The 13,455-nt window shown below is 41.4% G+C and overlaps 1 protein-coding gene across 1 annotated transcript in view; it reads left to right on the plus strand.

The window, feature by feature from the left end:
• Window positions 1-9,284, plus strand: part of LOC119410400 (aminoacyl tRNA synthase complex-interacting multifunctional protein 1) — a 9,522-nt gene extending 238 nt beyond the window's left edge. The window contains exons 2-7 of the mRNA XM_037677315.1: window positions 6,129-6,223; window positions 6,437-6,550; window positions 7,146-7,331; window positions 7,413-7,612; window positions 8,768-8,939; window positions 9,054-9,284. Coding sequence (XP_037533243.1) covers window positions 6,129-6,223; window positions 6,437-6,550; window positions 7,146-7,331; window positions 7,413-7,612; window positions 8,768-8,939; window positions 9,054-9,220 — 934 coding nt within the window. The 3' untranslated portion in view covers window positions 9,221-9,284. The remainder of the gene's footprint in view (window positions 1-6,128; window positions 6,224-6,436; window positions 6,551-7,145; window positions 7,332-7,412; window positions 7,613-8,767; window positions 8,940-9,053) is intronic.
• Window positions 9,285-13,455: the final 4,171 nt, after the last annotated feature.

Genomic DNA, 13,455 nt, shown 5'->3' on the forward strand with positions numbered 1-13,455 from the left:
CTTCTTGACTTTAAACACTTGTTCTTCTTCTTGACTTTAAACACTTGCTCTTCTTCTTGATTCTTGATTGGTTCTGAAGCGAACTCTTCGGGTCGAGCCTGTAAACATTTGGACTTTTAAATTTCTGTTAACGTCGCTGAAATCCTTGTTATTTTCACACCTCCACTGCTGTAAATGTGACCTTGTCTTTGCTCTTTGTATCGAACAGGATCACTAGTGATCGCCTGCTATCATGAATGGTGGGAATCTCTGTTAGCAAAATTTCTGATGGACAGATGTTAATGAAACTCTCGTAAAGTTATCGTTGAACGTCTATCTAACGCTTCAGAGTTAAACCAAATCCAGTTTGTTATAACGCGTACATTGAGCTGCAGTTTGGTGTGGTAGTAGCTGAGAGTCATGTCTAGCACAAACCATGAGCACTGACAGCGTCCTCAAACCTTTATTTGACCAAACTGGGATTTTTCCACAAATGAAAAGGATCTTTGTTTGAAACTTTGGCTGGACGAGCAAATGCATTTGTTCAAGAGACCCATAGGCCTTACATTTATTTAAGTTTTAAACTGGTCTCTTTTAAAAATCAAAACAATTGAATTAGTTGAAACCTTTAATGTCTCAGGGGTTACATAAAGCAGGCAGAATCCTGAGTTCCCAACTTTATGAACAACGAGCTGAAGTTTAGGATTTCTTCTAAAACAAAGTTTTTTGTATTTCACTCTAAAATATAAATATGTTTAATCTTCAATGTTCAAGAAGCGTCTTATTATTTGTGTGACTTGTTCCAGTTCACGTTATTTTTAGCGTCAGGACAGTTTGCAGCTGTTCTGTGAGTCAGAAAGGAGCAGCTGCTCCGAGTGTGTGTACGTGGGTTTGTTTTTGCACATTATGAGGACACGCCTTTACACCTTTGTTTTGGGGGACTTGTACAAGTCCCCACAAGCAAAAACATTAATTTAAATTTCTAGGTTTGTATGTAAGGTAATTAGTTTTGATCAAAAGGGAAATGAATATCTGGAATATATTTCAAATTAAGAAACTATGGTGCAAACCGTCTTGGTGCAGGAAGTGGAGTTCCCATGAAATAAATGTTGATGTCACCAACTTACAGTATGGACACATAAGAATCAGTTAGTCAAATCAGCTTCATATTAGGTATCTGTGGTGTGACATTTTAATAAAAGGTCCATGTTTGATTCTCCTAGTTAACTCTGACATTTAGCTGTGTGTCTGTAGGCCCAGGCCAAAACAACCTTCCACATCCTCTGAGATATCATCTGCATAAACATTTGATCTGATTGTTTATGACATCGTCTGATTTTTAACGTGTCAGAACTGGGTGCCATTTGAGCAAATGACAATTTATCTGGTTAATTTGTGTATGTATGTAATAGAGATTTGACTGAAACTGATTTTATATTAATTACTGAGCTGCAGACTAGAGGTTCTCAAACCACCTAAAAACATTAAGCTCTCCAACAATATTTGGACAAATATTAAATGGTAGCTGGATGTTTTTAGGACTTGTTTTAGGCTTGTACTGAACTGTGTACAACAGACCACAACACTGACATAAACATGAAACTTACCTATCTACTTGAATCACAAACTTTAACCAAAAATACAATAATGGTGAAGGAGCTGGGAGCTGAGCAGCAAGGTGAGATTTACATTGTTGCAGTGTCTGCAGTATTGTGGACTTTGTGCCGGTCCATATAGGTGAAGATGAAGCTGAGCTGACCAGTCGGTTTATGTGCCTACACTCAGAGGGTAGGCACCCCATGTGCCTACCCTTTAAATACCCTACCATTCCTGGCCAGGAGCTCTGGGTAGAGACTGAAAGAACAAGATCAGAGCCAAATAAGGTGGTTCAGACATCTGGTCAAGATGCTCCCTGGAACAAGAGGAAGGTGATGGATGGAACCAATACACCAAACCATTTGCCTTATTCACACCTCAGAACTTTAACAAACCCACCAAGCTAAAGGATACAGACAGAGGCCTGACCATCCTCAGCTGGGCCTTCCTCTGGTGAAGGTGTCTAATGGCTGAAACTATCAATCAGCCTGAGGTCCACTACTAAGGATCCAAAACACCCACAATTGCCACATTTTAACTTGGTAGCTATACAAACAAGATTGGTTCTTGATTGACTTCAGCTGACTTGACTTACCTTTGACTCCAAACCGTTTCAGTTATTGGACTGACTCAGGGGAAAACCACTAAAATAAACATCAGCATACAATAGACACCTAACCTAGCTGATGGATGGCAGCTCCCACCGGCTTCTCTGCAGTCTTTTATCATCAAACTGACCTGTTTTTCCAACCGGACTAAAGTTGGTCCCCCTTCCAACCGAATTCGGTGTTCAGTGACTCAGAGAGCCGGATGGGACCGTCCAAAAATATATTTTGGTCCAGGACCTGCCGCTCCCACCTCACCGGTCACTCTGAGCGCACCCTGCCAGCCAGGTGACCCCTCGAGCTGGGGAGTCGTCGCATGAAGGTCCGGTGTTTTTTCTCTCTTACTCAGGACCCCAATGAACTTCTCATCTGGACCATTGTGATTCTACCTGGTTCTGCTGTGATCTTCAAAAAAGTGGGGGTGGAGTTGCTATTTACATCAGAGATTCTCTGGTTACTAGTCATGTGTCTTCTAAAACAATTCAAAACCAAATTGATGCCTTAGCTGTAAACATCACCTTGAATGGAGGCCAGATATTATCTGTAGTGGGTTGTTATCGTCCCCCCTCAGCAACACCTGAGGCTCTGTCCTCCCTGATGGAATTCCTTGGTAATTTAAAATTCAAAGAGATTTTTTTGGCCTGGAGATTTCAACATTGATTGGGATAAGTCGACCCCCCTCTGTGATAAATTCAAGGAATGTGGCCTGTCTCTCAATCTAACCCAACTGATCGACTCTCCCACTAGACCAAACAAAAACTGTCCTGAAAAGTTCTCCATCTTAGACCGGTTTCTAACCAATAAGCCTCACAAATTCCCTGGTACAGGTGTATTCGCTAACATTTTGAGTGATCACTGTGTGACAGCGACTCTCAGAGATATTAAACTTCCACCTTCTAAGCCCAGATTAATTCAAAAAAGGGATTTGAAGCATTTTTGTGAATAGTCATTCCTCTGGGATCTGTCTCACTTTGACTGGCATCGCATTCTATTAATTGATGACGTGAACTCCGCTTGGAACTATTTTCATAATAGTTTCATTTATTTTGTGAACAAACATGCTCCTTTTCATCAGTTCCGAATAAAGGGACGAGACAGCCCCTGGTTTACTCCGGAGCTAGCTGACCTCCTACACCGGAGAGACCATCTTTGGGCTGCAGTGAGAAAATCTGACTCAGACACTGATTGGTTGAGTTTTCAACAGATGAGGAATAAATGCACAACTGCTGTCAAAGCAGCAAAACACAATTATTTCTTAACTCAGACCTCCAAAAATCTAAATTACCATAACAGATTCTGGAAAACCATCAAATCTCTCTCAGGCAGCCCCCAATCATCTGACCTCCCATCACAACTTCTCAATAACTCTGTTCCTGTGTCAAATAAGCACGAGATCCTGAACTGTTTCAACAAACATTTTGTTGCTTCTGGTTCTTTATTTGACACAGTTACTAATGGAAGATCAGCCACTTCACTTAATAACCAAACTTCTACAAATCAAATCCCTCCTACAAGTCAATCCTCAGTTAATCACAGCTTCTCTTTTTCTCCATTCTCAGTCAGTGAGGTCAATAAACTGTTAAAAGATCTTGATCCTAAAAAATCTGCAGGACCAGATGAACTTCCACCTTATTTCTTAAGGCTGGCTGCTCATATCATCACAGTCCCTGTGACCCACATCTTCAATCTCTCCATAAGCCAAAACTCCATCCCAGACACTTGAAAACAGCCTTTGTTCTTCCTTTGCTGAAGGGAGGTGACCCCACCTCACTGAACAACTATGGACCAATCTCTAAACTCTGCATTTTAGCCAAGGTTCTAGAAAAACTGATAAACTCTCAAATCAAAAATGACCTGGACTCATTTAACATCTTACCTCCACATCAATCTGGTTTCAGGAAACAACACAGCACAACGATTGCATCACTGAAGGTTCTTAATGACGCTGTTGAAGCACTGGATGCTAAGGATTATTGTGCCACACTTTACTTAGACCTGTCTAAAGATTCTGACACTGTGGATCAGAACATCTTGTGTCATAAACTCTCAGAAATCGATTTCTCAGAACACACCATTGGTTGGTTCTCTAACTATCTCTCAGACCGGAGGCAATGTGTTCAACATAATGGTACTTCCTCCAGTTATTTAACAGTCAACAATGGTGTACCACAAGGCTCAGTCTTAGGACACACCCTCTTTACAATCTACATACATAATGTAGGTAAAAACATCCCTGATGCATCTTTACATTTCTATGCTGATGACACAGTTGTTTATTGTCAAGCTAAAACAGTTGATAAGGCTTTCCAGCTTTTGAAATCTGCATTTGATATCATCCAGACTGATTTGTTCCACCTCAAACTTGTCCTAAATACCGACAAAATCAAAGGGATGTTGTTTTCAAATAGGAAGTTGGTCCCAGCAGTTCTTCCTCTGATTTCATCCTCAAATGGTGTCCCAATTGAGTTTTTTGATTCCTATAAATATTTGTGTATCTTGGTCGACTCACATCTCTCTTTTAAGCTCCATGTGGAAAACTTGGTAAAGAAACTGAAAGTTAAACTGGGTTTCTTTTTCAGAAACAGATCCTGTCTAACTCCGAATGTTAGGAAACGCCTTGTATCTGTGACCTTCCTTCCCTCCATCCATTGATTACGGTGACATTATTTACATGAACGCTCCTACAAGAACCCTGCAGATGTTGGATGCTGCAGATGTTGGATGCTGTCTATCATGGTGCACTAAGATTCATAACTGGCTGTGATTATCGTACCCACCACTGCACCCAGTATTCACTGGTTAACTGGTCACCATTAACTTCACACAGACTCTCTCACTGGTACATCTTCATCTTTAAATCACTTCTTGGTCTGCTGCCTTCATACATCTCCTCCTACATGTCTCTGTGTGAGTGCAGCTACAGCGTGCGCTCTCAGGACATTATTACCTGCAGTGTTCCCTCAGTGAGGACTGAACTAGACAAAAGGACCTTCTCCTACTCCGCTCCTGTTTCCTGGAATATCTTGTAAAAATATCTGAAGCTCTCGACCTTTGACCTCTCTAAGTAGATTTAAGACTCTGTTGGACTCCTGGCAGGGACCAATGCAGACATGTTCCTGTTTTTAGTTTTCTAGCTGTTTTTGTTACTTTTTTTTTAGCCATCCCATTTCTTTAAAAAAAATTGTAAGACTTTTTATAACTGTTTATTGTTGTTGCTGTTGTCCATTGTTGTCATCTTTCTTTGTTGAAATCAGGTCTCTCTTGTAAATGAGTCCTCAAGGCTCAATGGGATTTACGTCTAAATAAAGGTTGAATGAATGAATGAAAAAACCCTGGTTGAAGGAAGGGATTTATGATGGTTTCATGCATTGATTGCAAAGAAAGCACTCACTGGTCTTTGCTCCCACAAAAATGTAATGCAAATTTGAGATAACTAAACAAATGTCATTGCAGTTTTGCACCTTTTGTTGCTAATAGGTCCTACATAGGTTTCCCTGTTAAAAAACTCATCTGTTAATCCTTCTCCATGCTAGTTTATAAAGGGGTTCTTGAACTATTTTTAATTGCAGTTTTGTTTAAAGTAGTTTCCATTTGGAGCAAAAATCACAGTTTACTTGAACTATATATTTTATCTCTATCAGCACTCAAGCTTTACATTACAGTTTAGCTCACAATGATTAATTAGCTTGTTGTTTAACTTTTAAACAGTTGATACCAATATTTCAGGGTACCACAAGAGAGATACTAAGTACTACCAGTGGTTCTAGTACCAGTCTTATAACTATGGTTTTAGGTGATTCTTGTTGTGAACTTGTCATGGTAAACCCAAACAATCCAACAACCCCACTTTTTTTCTGCTTGTTAATTGAAAGAAGTGTTTAATTAAAAAAATGATTGTTTAGATATTTGGACTTAGAGGATGTTAACTTGTTTTGTCTGTTTTTTAAGTCTAGCAGCAGCTCTGAAGAAACTTGACCCGGAGGATGGGGAGCAGATTATGGAGTATTTTAAAACCCACGCGCTGCTGTCCAGAGAAAAAGCTTGTAAGACCTAAAACATCCCAGAATTACATCACTGGATAAATTCTATTAGAAGTCGAGTTTAATGATGAACAGCCTGAAAATCCACTTCAGAGTGGGAGTAAACAGCAAACTTGACACGGAAGTGTAAAGAACTGTTTAAAGATTTATTTAACATTTCCTTTCTTTATGTGAGGCTCACATGTGCGTCTTTGTGAATGACACGATGTGTTGCAGTGCTGCAGGCGTCGGTCAGAGAGCAGAAGAAGCTGCTGGTGGAAAACGCCAAGCTGAAAAACGACATCGAACACCTGAGAGCTCAACTGCAGGACAAACAGAAGAGACGCACGGGTACAGGCTGTAAAACACAACACAAATGTTTTTGCACACCGATTTTCTTTAATTTGAAACCAAACCAAACTGATTACCTGAGCTCAGTCCACACGTACCTGAGGTCACTGACCTCAGAAAAGGTGTTTTATTAGAACCGTTTTGGTCCCAAAGAGTGAGTGATTTAAAAAAAAAAAGTCTATTTCAAAACGTCCTTCAAGAAATAGGTATATTGAATTGTTTGTCACTTTAGTAATGTTTACAGCAAGTCTTTTAACTAAATCCTGATGTTAATAATTGATCCAGTGTGTGAAAGGTGAGCTCAGTTATATGATGTCTAACTTTGGCAAAATGTGTGTTTTTTACAGGAATAATAAAAATGTTTTCCATGTTCTCACAGAAACAGAAGAGAGGAACATGTAAAACTTCCATTGATTTCCTTTCTGTCATATTTAAATAACACATGCACAAAGAAAATGTCTGGTCTTTGATTTATAAAAACTTTTTCAGTCCAAATCTTTTGAATGTTCCTCAAACAATAAAAGCAGCTGAAGACATCAGACTCACTTCTGGCTTTTCATTCCTGTTTATTCTCCATTGAATTTCTCTTTTTCAGCTAAAACTTTGCTCTCTCAGGCCACACCCCCTCATAGTCTTAGCCCCGCCCCCAACAAACCTGCCAGTCAACCAGCTTCCCCATTAGGAGCAACAGCTGTTGTTCCTGTTCCTCCACTTCCTCCCTCTGGTTCATCACATGGAGGGAGGGAGAGACAGAGCCGGAGGAGGAGGGGGGAGAGGAAAGGTGAGAGAGGAGGAAGGAGGGAGGAGGGAGGAAGACAACATGAAGGTAAAACAAATCTGATTTTATTATTCCCTCTTTTAGCTGGATCCACCTCAGACCCTTTAGCTCTGGGGGCCGAGACTCAGATAGATGTGTCACGTCTGGATCTGCGGGTCGGGAGGATCCTCAGCGTCCGCCTCCATCCCTTATCTGAGACCATGAGCGTCCAGGAGGTGGACATGGGAGAAGACTCCCCCCGGACAGTGGTCAGCAGGCTGGGAGGGAAATCAGACCTGGAGGAGGTGAAACATTCCTTCACTTCCTAAAAAAATACCAAGATTTAGACTTTTAGGCTCAAAACATTTTAGTCTTCAAGATTTTTACTTTATTAGTAACATTTAATTAACGAAAACATATATTTAAAAAATATGATAAAATACTGGATTAAAAATTATTAAAATATGACCTGTTTACTTAAATATTTATAAATATTTATTTTTCAAAAACGTCCCTTATCTCTGAAACACTTCTAAAATGTCCCAAAAAGTTTCACTTTTTGTAAAGACAAAACATTTTTATAAATTTCTTAATAAGAAATGTCCTTATCATTAGTAAAAATATCGTCATCGTAATCTCATAATCTCTCTAAATTACTTCAATTTAATTTTATACTCTTTTGTCTTTGTATCTAAAAATATTTTAGTTATGTCCCCAAATGTTTCACTTTCTCTCATTATTTATTTTATGTTATTTTAATTTTATTTTATTACACAAAATAAAAAATATAGTTTTATTATCATGCTTTTATTCTCAAAATGTTTTATTCATATTAGTAAAATATTTTTACTTCATTCTTGAAGTATTTTATAAATATAAAAACTAACCACTTCTCCTCATGTTTTAGTCATTTCTTCCTGGATCTAGACTGCAGGTTTATATCCAGCAGTCACTGTGAAAGAAGTGGGGACATCCTGGACATGTCTCCAGTCCATCACAGGGACACAAAGGGACAAAAACACTCTCTCTCTCACCTAGGGACAATTAATAGTTACCACTCAGTCTAACATGCATGTTTTTGGTCTGTGTGAGGAAACCCATGCAGCACAGAGAGAACATATAAACTCCACCCATACCCCTGGCTGGAATTTGAACTGGCAACCTTCTCACTGAAAGGCAACAGCTCTGCCAGCTATGCCACTATGCTGCTTATATTTTAAATTGACTTTTTAAATGAATCTGAAATATTTTAAAACTATTTAAAGTCATGCTTGATGTACTGACTTGCAGTAAAAAAAACATTAGATCAAATAAAATTATTTCAAGATTTTTAGTTTATTGTAAAAATGCAGAAATTAGATGATAATATTTTGATTTCTGTCTAAATGTAAGTTTAATGAACCATTTTAACTTCATCTGTTAAACATTGCAGCTTTATAAATCCACGTTTATCCTTGCAGCTGCAGGACTCATTAGCTGTGGTGCTGTGCAACGTCAAGCCAACCAAAATGAAGGGCGTGGCCTCCCAGGCACGACTTCTCTGTTGTGCCACCTCTGATGACCACATTGAGGTGTTGGTTCCACCTGCAGGCTCCGCCCCTGGAGACAGAATCACCTTCCTGAACTATCCTGGTAACCTTGACAACGTTTGTGTGACTCACCATCTCAGAATTAATGTGTCTGGTGCAGCAGAATAATAAAGAAGAATGTTTCAAGTTTCCATCTTGTCTGTGTGGGTCTGCTCAGGTGAACCGGACCGGGAGCTGCCGTCCAAACTGAAGATCTGGGAGCTCCTGCAGTCTGACCTGCAGGTGGACTCCAAAGGTGTGGCCACCTACAAAGGTTGTGGGTTTGAGGTGAAGGGGAAGGGGCTGTGCAGGGCCCCCTCCCTCATTAACTGTGCCATCAGATAGGGTGCTTTTATTTTGAAAAGCCTTCCCAGCTGTGGACCAGCAGTCAGAAAATTACCAGTTTGAGTTGAAGATTAAAACTTTTAAAACTCTGTTTCCTCTGTTGGTTTTTTTTTATTCAATTCAATTCAGTTAACTTCTATAGCTCCAAATCACAACAAAGTTGTCTCAGGGACTTTACAGAAACATTCACATAAAAGCCAATTAGTAAAGTTCTCTATCTAAGGTCGTTTTCACACCTGATAGTCCGGTAGACTCGGTTCGGTTCGGGACCAATATTCATGAGCTTTTGTTACATTTGAGCTGGTGCGTTTGCATTCACACTGCACTGTGCAGTCGAGCCAACCTGTTGAAGCAACCTGTTGAAGCGACCTGTTGAACCAACCTGTTGAACCAACCTGTTGAACCAACCCGTTGAACCAACCTGTTGAACCAACCTGTTGAACCAACCCGTTGAACCAACCCGTTGAACCAACCTGTTGAACCAACCTGTTGAACCAACCTGTTGAACCAACCCGTTGAACCAACCTGTTGAACCAACCCGTTGAACCAACCCGTTGAACCAACCTGTTGAACCAACCTGTTGAAGCAACCTGTTGAACCAACCTGTTGAACCAACCTGTTGAACCAACCCGTTGAACCAACCTGTTGAACCAACCTGTTGAAGCAACCTGTTGAACCAACCTGTTGAACCAACCTGTTGAACCAACCTGTTGAACCAACCCGTTGAACCAACCCGTTGAACCAACCTGTTGAACCAACCTGTTGAAGCAACCTGTTGAACCAACCCGTTTAACCAACCCGTTGAACCAACCAGTTGAACCAACCTGTTGAACCAACCTGTTGAACCAACCTGTTTAACCAACCCGTTGAACCAACCAGTTGAACCAACCTGTTGAACCAACCTGTTGAACCAACCTGTTTAACCAACCCGTTGAACCAACCTGTTGAACCAACCTGTTGAACCAACCAGTTGAACCAACCTGTTGAACCAACCTGTTGAACCAACCTGTTGAACCAACCTGTTCCCCCGCTCGCCTGTGGGGGCGCTGCACCAAGAACTACTGAAAGAAACGACACAAAAACCTCTGAAGACACGTCTTCTTCTGTAAATAAAAATAAAAACGAAGTGGCATCAAGTTTTAGCAGTTTTAGGAGTTATATTTTGTTATTTTTCAACAATGGACTCAAAATGAGCAGAAGATGAGACAGAAGACCATGGAGAATATTGTTTTTCACACAAGTCAGCTGACGGCTCCGTATGAGGTCAGAGAAATGTGTGTTTGTTTGTCCTGCGCTGTACTCCACTTCCTGCTTTTGGAGCAGGGCCCGGTCTGTTTACATTCACACTATACTGGAACCGCGCTAGAGTTCTCTTCTACCGGACCGAGACCTAGGTTTTAGACGAGGCCAGAGTTCGCCTTTTTGTTCCGTGACAGAGTTCGATGGCGCGTTCACACCTCCCCAAACGAACCGGAATTCCTAGGAAAACGAGCTAGAGTTTGATTAAAACAGACTAAACAGGGCTGGTGTGAATGCACCATAAGGAATCCAGCAGACAAGTTGAATCTTGGCTTTGTTGCAGTCTCTCATCCTGAGCAAGCACAGTGGCAGCAGTGGGAAGGAAAAACTCCCTTTTAACAGGAAGAAACCTCCAGCAGAACCAGGCTCAGAACAAGAGACCATCTGCTTTGACCGGCTGGTTTGAGAGGACAGAAAGGAGAGACGAACACAGAATGGTAGGTCCAGATATAGGTCCAGGTCCAGGTCCAGATATAGGTCCAGGTCCAGGTATAGGTCCAGGTGTATCTGAAAGACAAACACATGTTAAGGATAGAAAAAATAATTACAAATACAAAACAGGTTGAGCAGAGTAAGTAAAGACAGTAGCAGAGAGAAAAGTGTTGTCAGTTAAGAACTCACCAAATCAAGAACAAAAGACCACGATGATGGGTCCAAAATGTTCATGTGGGGCTTTTATTGACATTTCTTTCTCCAAATGTTACAGAGCTGGATTCTGAGACATTCCTACCTCCAGAGTTTATTTAAAGATGGAACAAAGTGACGACCAAAAACACTGAAGTATACGTCAATTTACAAAGATCTCCATCTCTTTCCATGTTCAAGAGATGGAAGCCTCAACATTGACATTTACAGGAAACCTCACATGGGTCAGAACCTTCTGTTGGACTCTCACCACCCAATGGAACACAAACTGTCATCAGAACTTTACACCACCGGGCCAAACACATCCCCACAAAGACAGAAGAGGATAAGATGAGATGAGATGAGATGAGATGAGATAGAACTTTATTGATCCCACAGGAAATTGTTGCACCATAGTTTCAATACAAAGGAACATACACAATGAATAACAAGATATAAAAATAACAGAGAATATAAAAATACCATCATTAAGTTGTAAGCAGGTCAGACAGAAACATTAAAGAGTTTATTTTGGTGCAGGATTAATTTTATTGTCTAGAAAGGGGGAGGAGTTAAACAGTTTGAAGGACTTCCTGTGGTGTCCTGTGGAACACTTTGGTGGTCTCAGTCTACGACTGAAGGTGCTGCGATAAGAGTCCAGGGTGTCATGTGGGGGTGGGGGATGACGTGTTGTTCAGGATCTGGAGCAGGTTCCTTATCATCCTCTGCTTAGATGCCTCTGTCAGAGACTGCAGATCCACTACCAGAACTGAGCCAGCTCTCTTCATGAGTTTATCGAGTCTGTTGGCATCAGCGTATGACACTGGAGACCACTGAGTGGTAAAACATCTGCAGCATGGTCCTGCAGATGTTAAAGGACCTGAGTCTCCTCAGAAGAAAAAGGCGACTCTGTCCTTTCTTGTAGAGGGCGTTGGTGTCAGCTGTCCAGTCCAGTTTATTGTCTAGGTGGACCTCCAAGTACTTGTAGCAGTTCAAAGTGTCCACCTTAGTACCCTTGATGTTGATGGGGTTGGGGGGGGGGGGGGGGGAGGGGGCTGATCTTCTTCCTGTAGTCCACCTGCAGCTCTTTAGTTTTTCCAATGTTGAGTTGCAGGTGGTTCTGACCACCACACCTCTGTATTCAGCTTCCTGGTCACCAGTGATGCAGCCCACAATGACAGAGTCATCCAGAACCTCTGCAGATGCAGGATTGTGAGTTGTACCTGAAGTCTGAGGTGTAGAAGGTGAACAGAAATGGTGAGAGGATTGTGCCCTGAGGAGCCCCTGTGCTGTTCAGATAGTGTCCGAGGTGGTGCTCTGCAGCCTCATGTATTGTGGTTGACCTGTGAGGTAGTCTCTGATCCAGGTGACCAGCGAGTCCTTCACCTGCATGTTCAGGAGCTTACTGCAGAGTAGAGCAGGTCTGATGGTGGTAAAAGCACTGGAGAAGTCAAAGAACATGACTCTTGTAGTGCTGCCTGCTCTGTCCAGGTGTGTGTAGGCTCTGTGCAGCAGGTAGATGATGTCATCAACTCCAATATGTGGCTGGTATGAAAACTGTAGGGGTCCAGGTATGGTTCCACCACTTATCTGACATGCTTCAGGACCAGTCTCTCCAGCGACTTCATGCCATGTGATGTCAAGGCCACAGGTCTGTAGTCCATAAGAGTTTGGGTGGTTGTTTGTCAGCTCCGGGACAAGGCATGTTGTTTTCCACAGAGCAGAGACCTCATGCTCAAGCTCAGGTGGAAAATGTGCCATAAAACATCACACAGCTGAGCTGCACATCCTTTCAGGAGTTTAGGGCTTAATCCATCTGGACCTGCCGACTCCAGACACCAGAACCAGATCAAAGAAGTTCTCCAAACCTGTGTAAATCCTAACTGTTCGGATGAAGCAATAAATAAAGCAATAAATGAAGCAATAAATGAAACAATAAATGAAGCAACAAATGAAACAATAAATGAAGAAAGAAATAAAACAATAAATGAAACAATAAATGAAACTATAAATGAAGCTTAGCAAAGTTTTCATTTGATTAGTGTGGTGCAGGCGCACCTCCTGGACATAAAGAGCTTCACAGACCTCACATTGCTGCATTAGTCATGGTAAGATGCCTCTTCTCACCAGTTTTTTCACAAGTCCTGGGAGATCAGGAAGTGAGCCCCCAGAGGCACCCAGGTCAGCCCGTGGACAGAGACAAGGATGGGAGGAGGTGGACTGAAACGGTACAAGGACTTACAAAGACATACACGTTTCCACTCAGCCACATAAGCCATGACAGGTGTGCAGTAAACAAACCAACTGATAAA

This window comes from Nematolebias whitei, chromosome 1, assembly GCF_014905685.2.
Source record: "Nematolebias whitei isolate Nwh7 chromosome 1, NemWhi1, whole genome shotgun sequence".
In the NCBI taxonomy this organism is placed as follows: domain Eukaryota; kingdom Metazoa; phylum Chordata; class Actinopteri; order Cyprinodontiformes; family Rivulidae; genus Nematolebias; species Nematolebias whitei.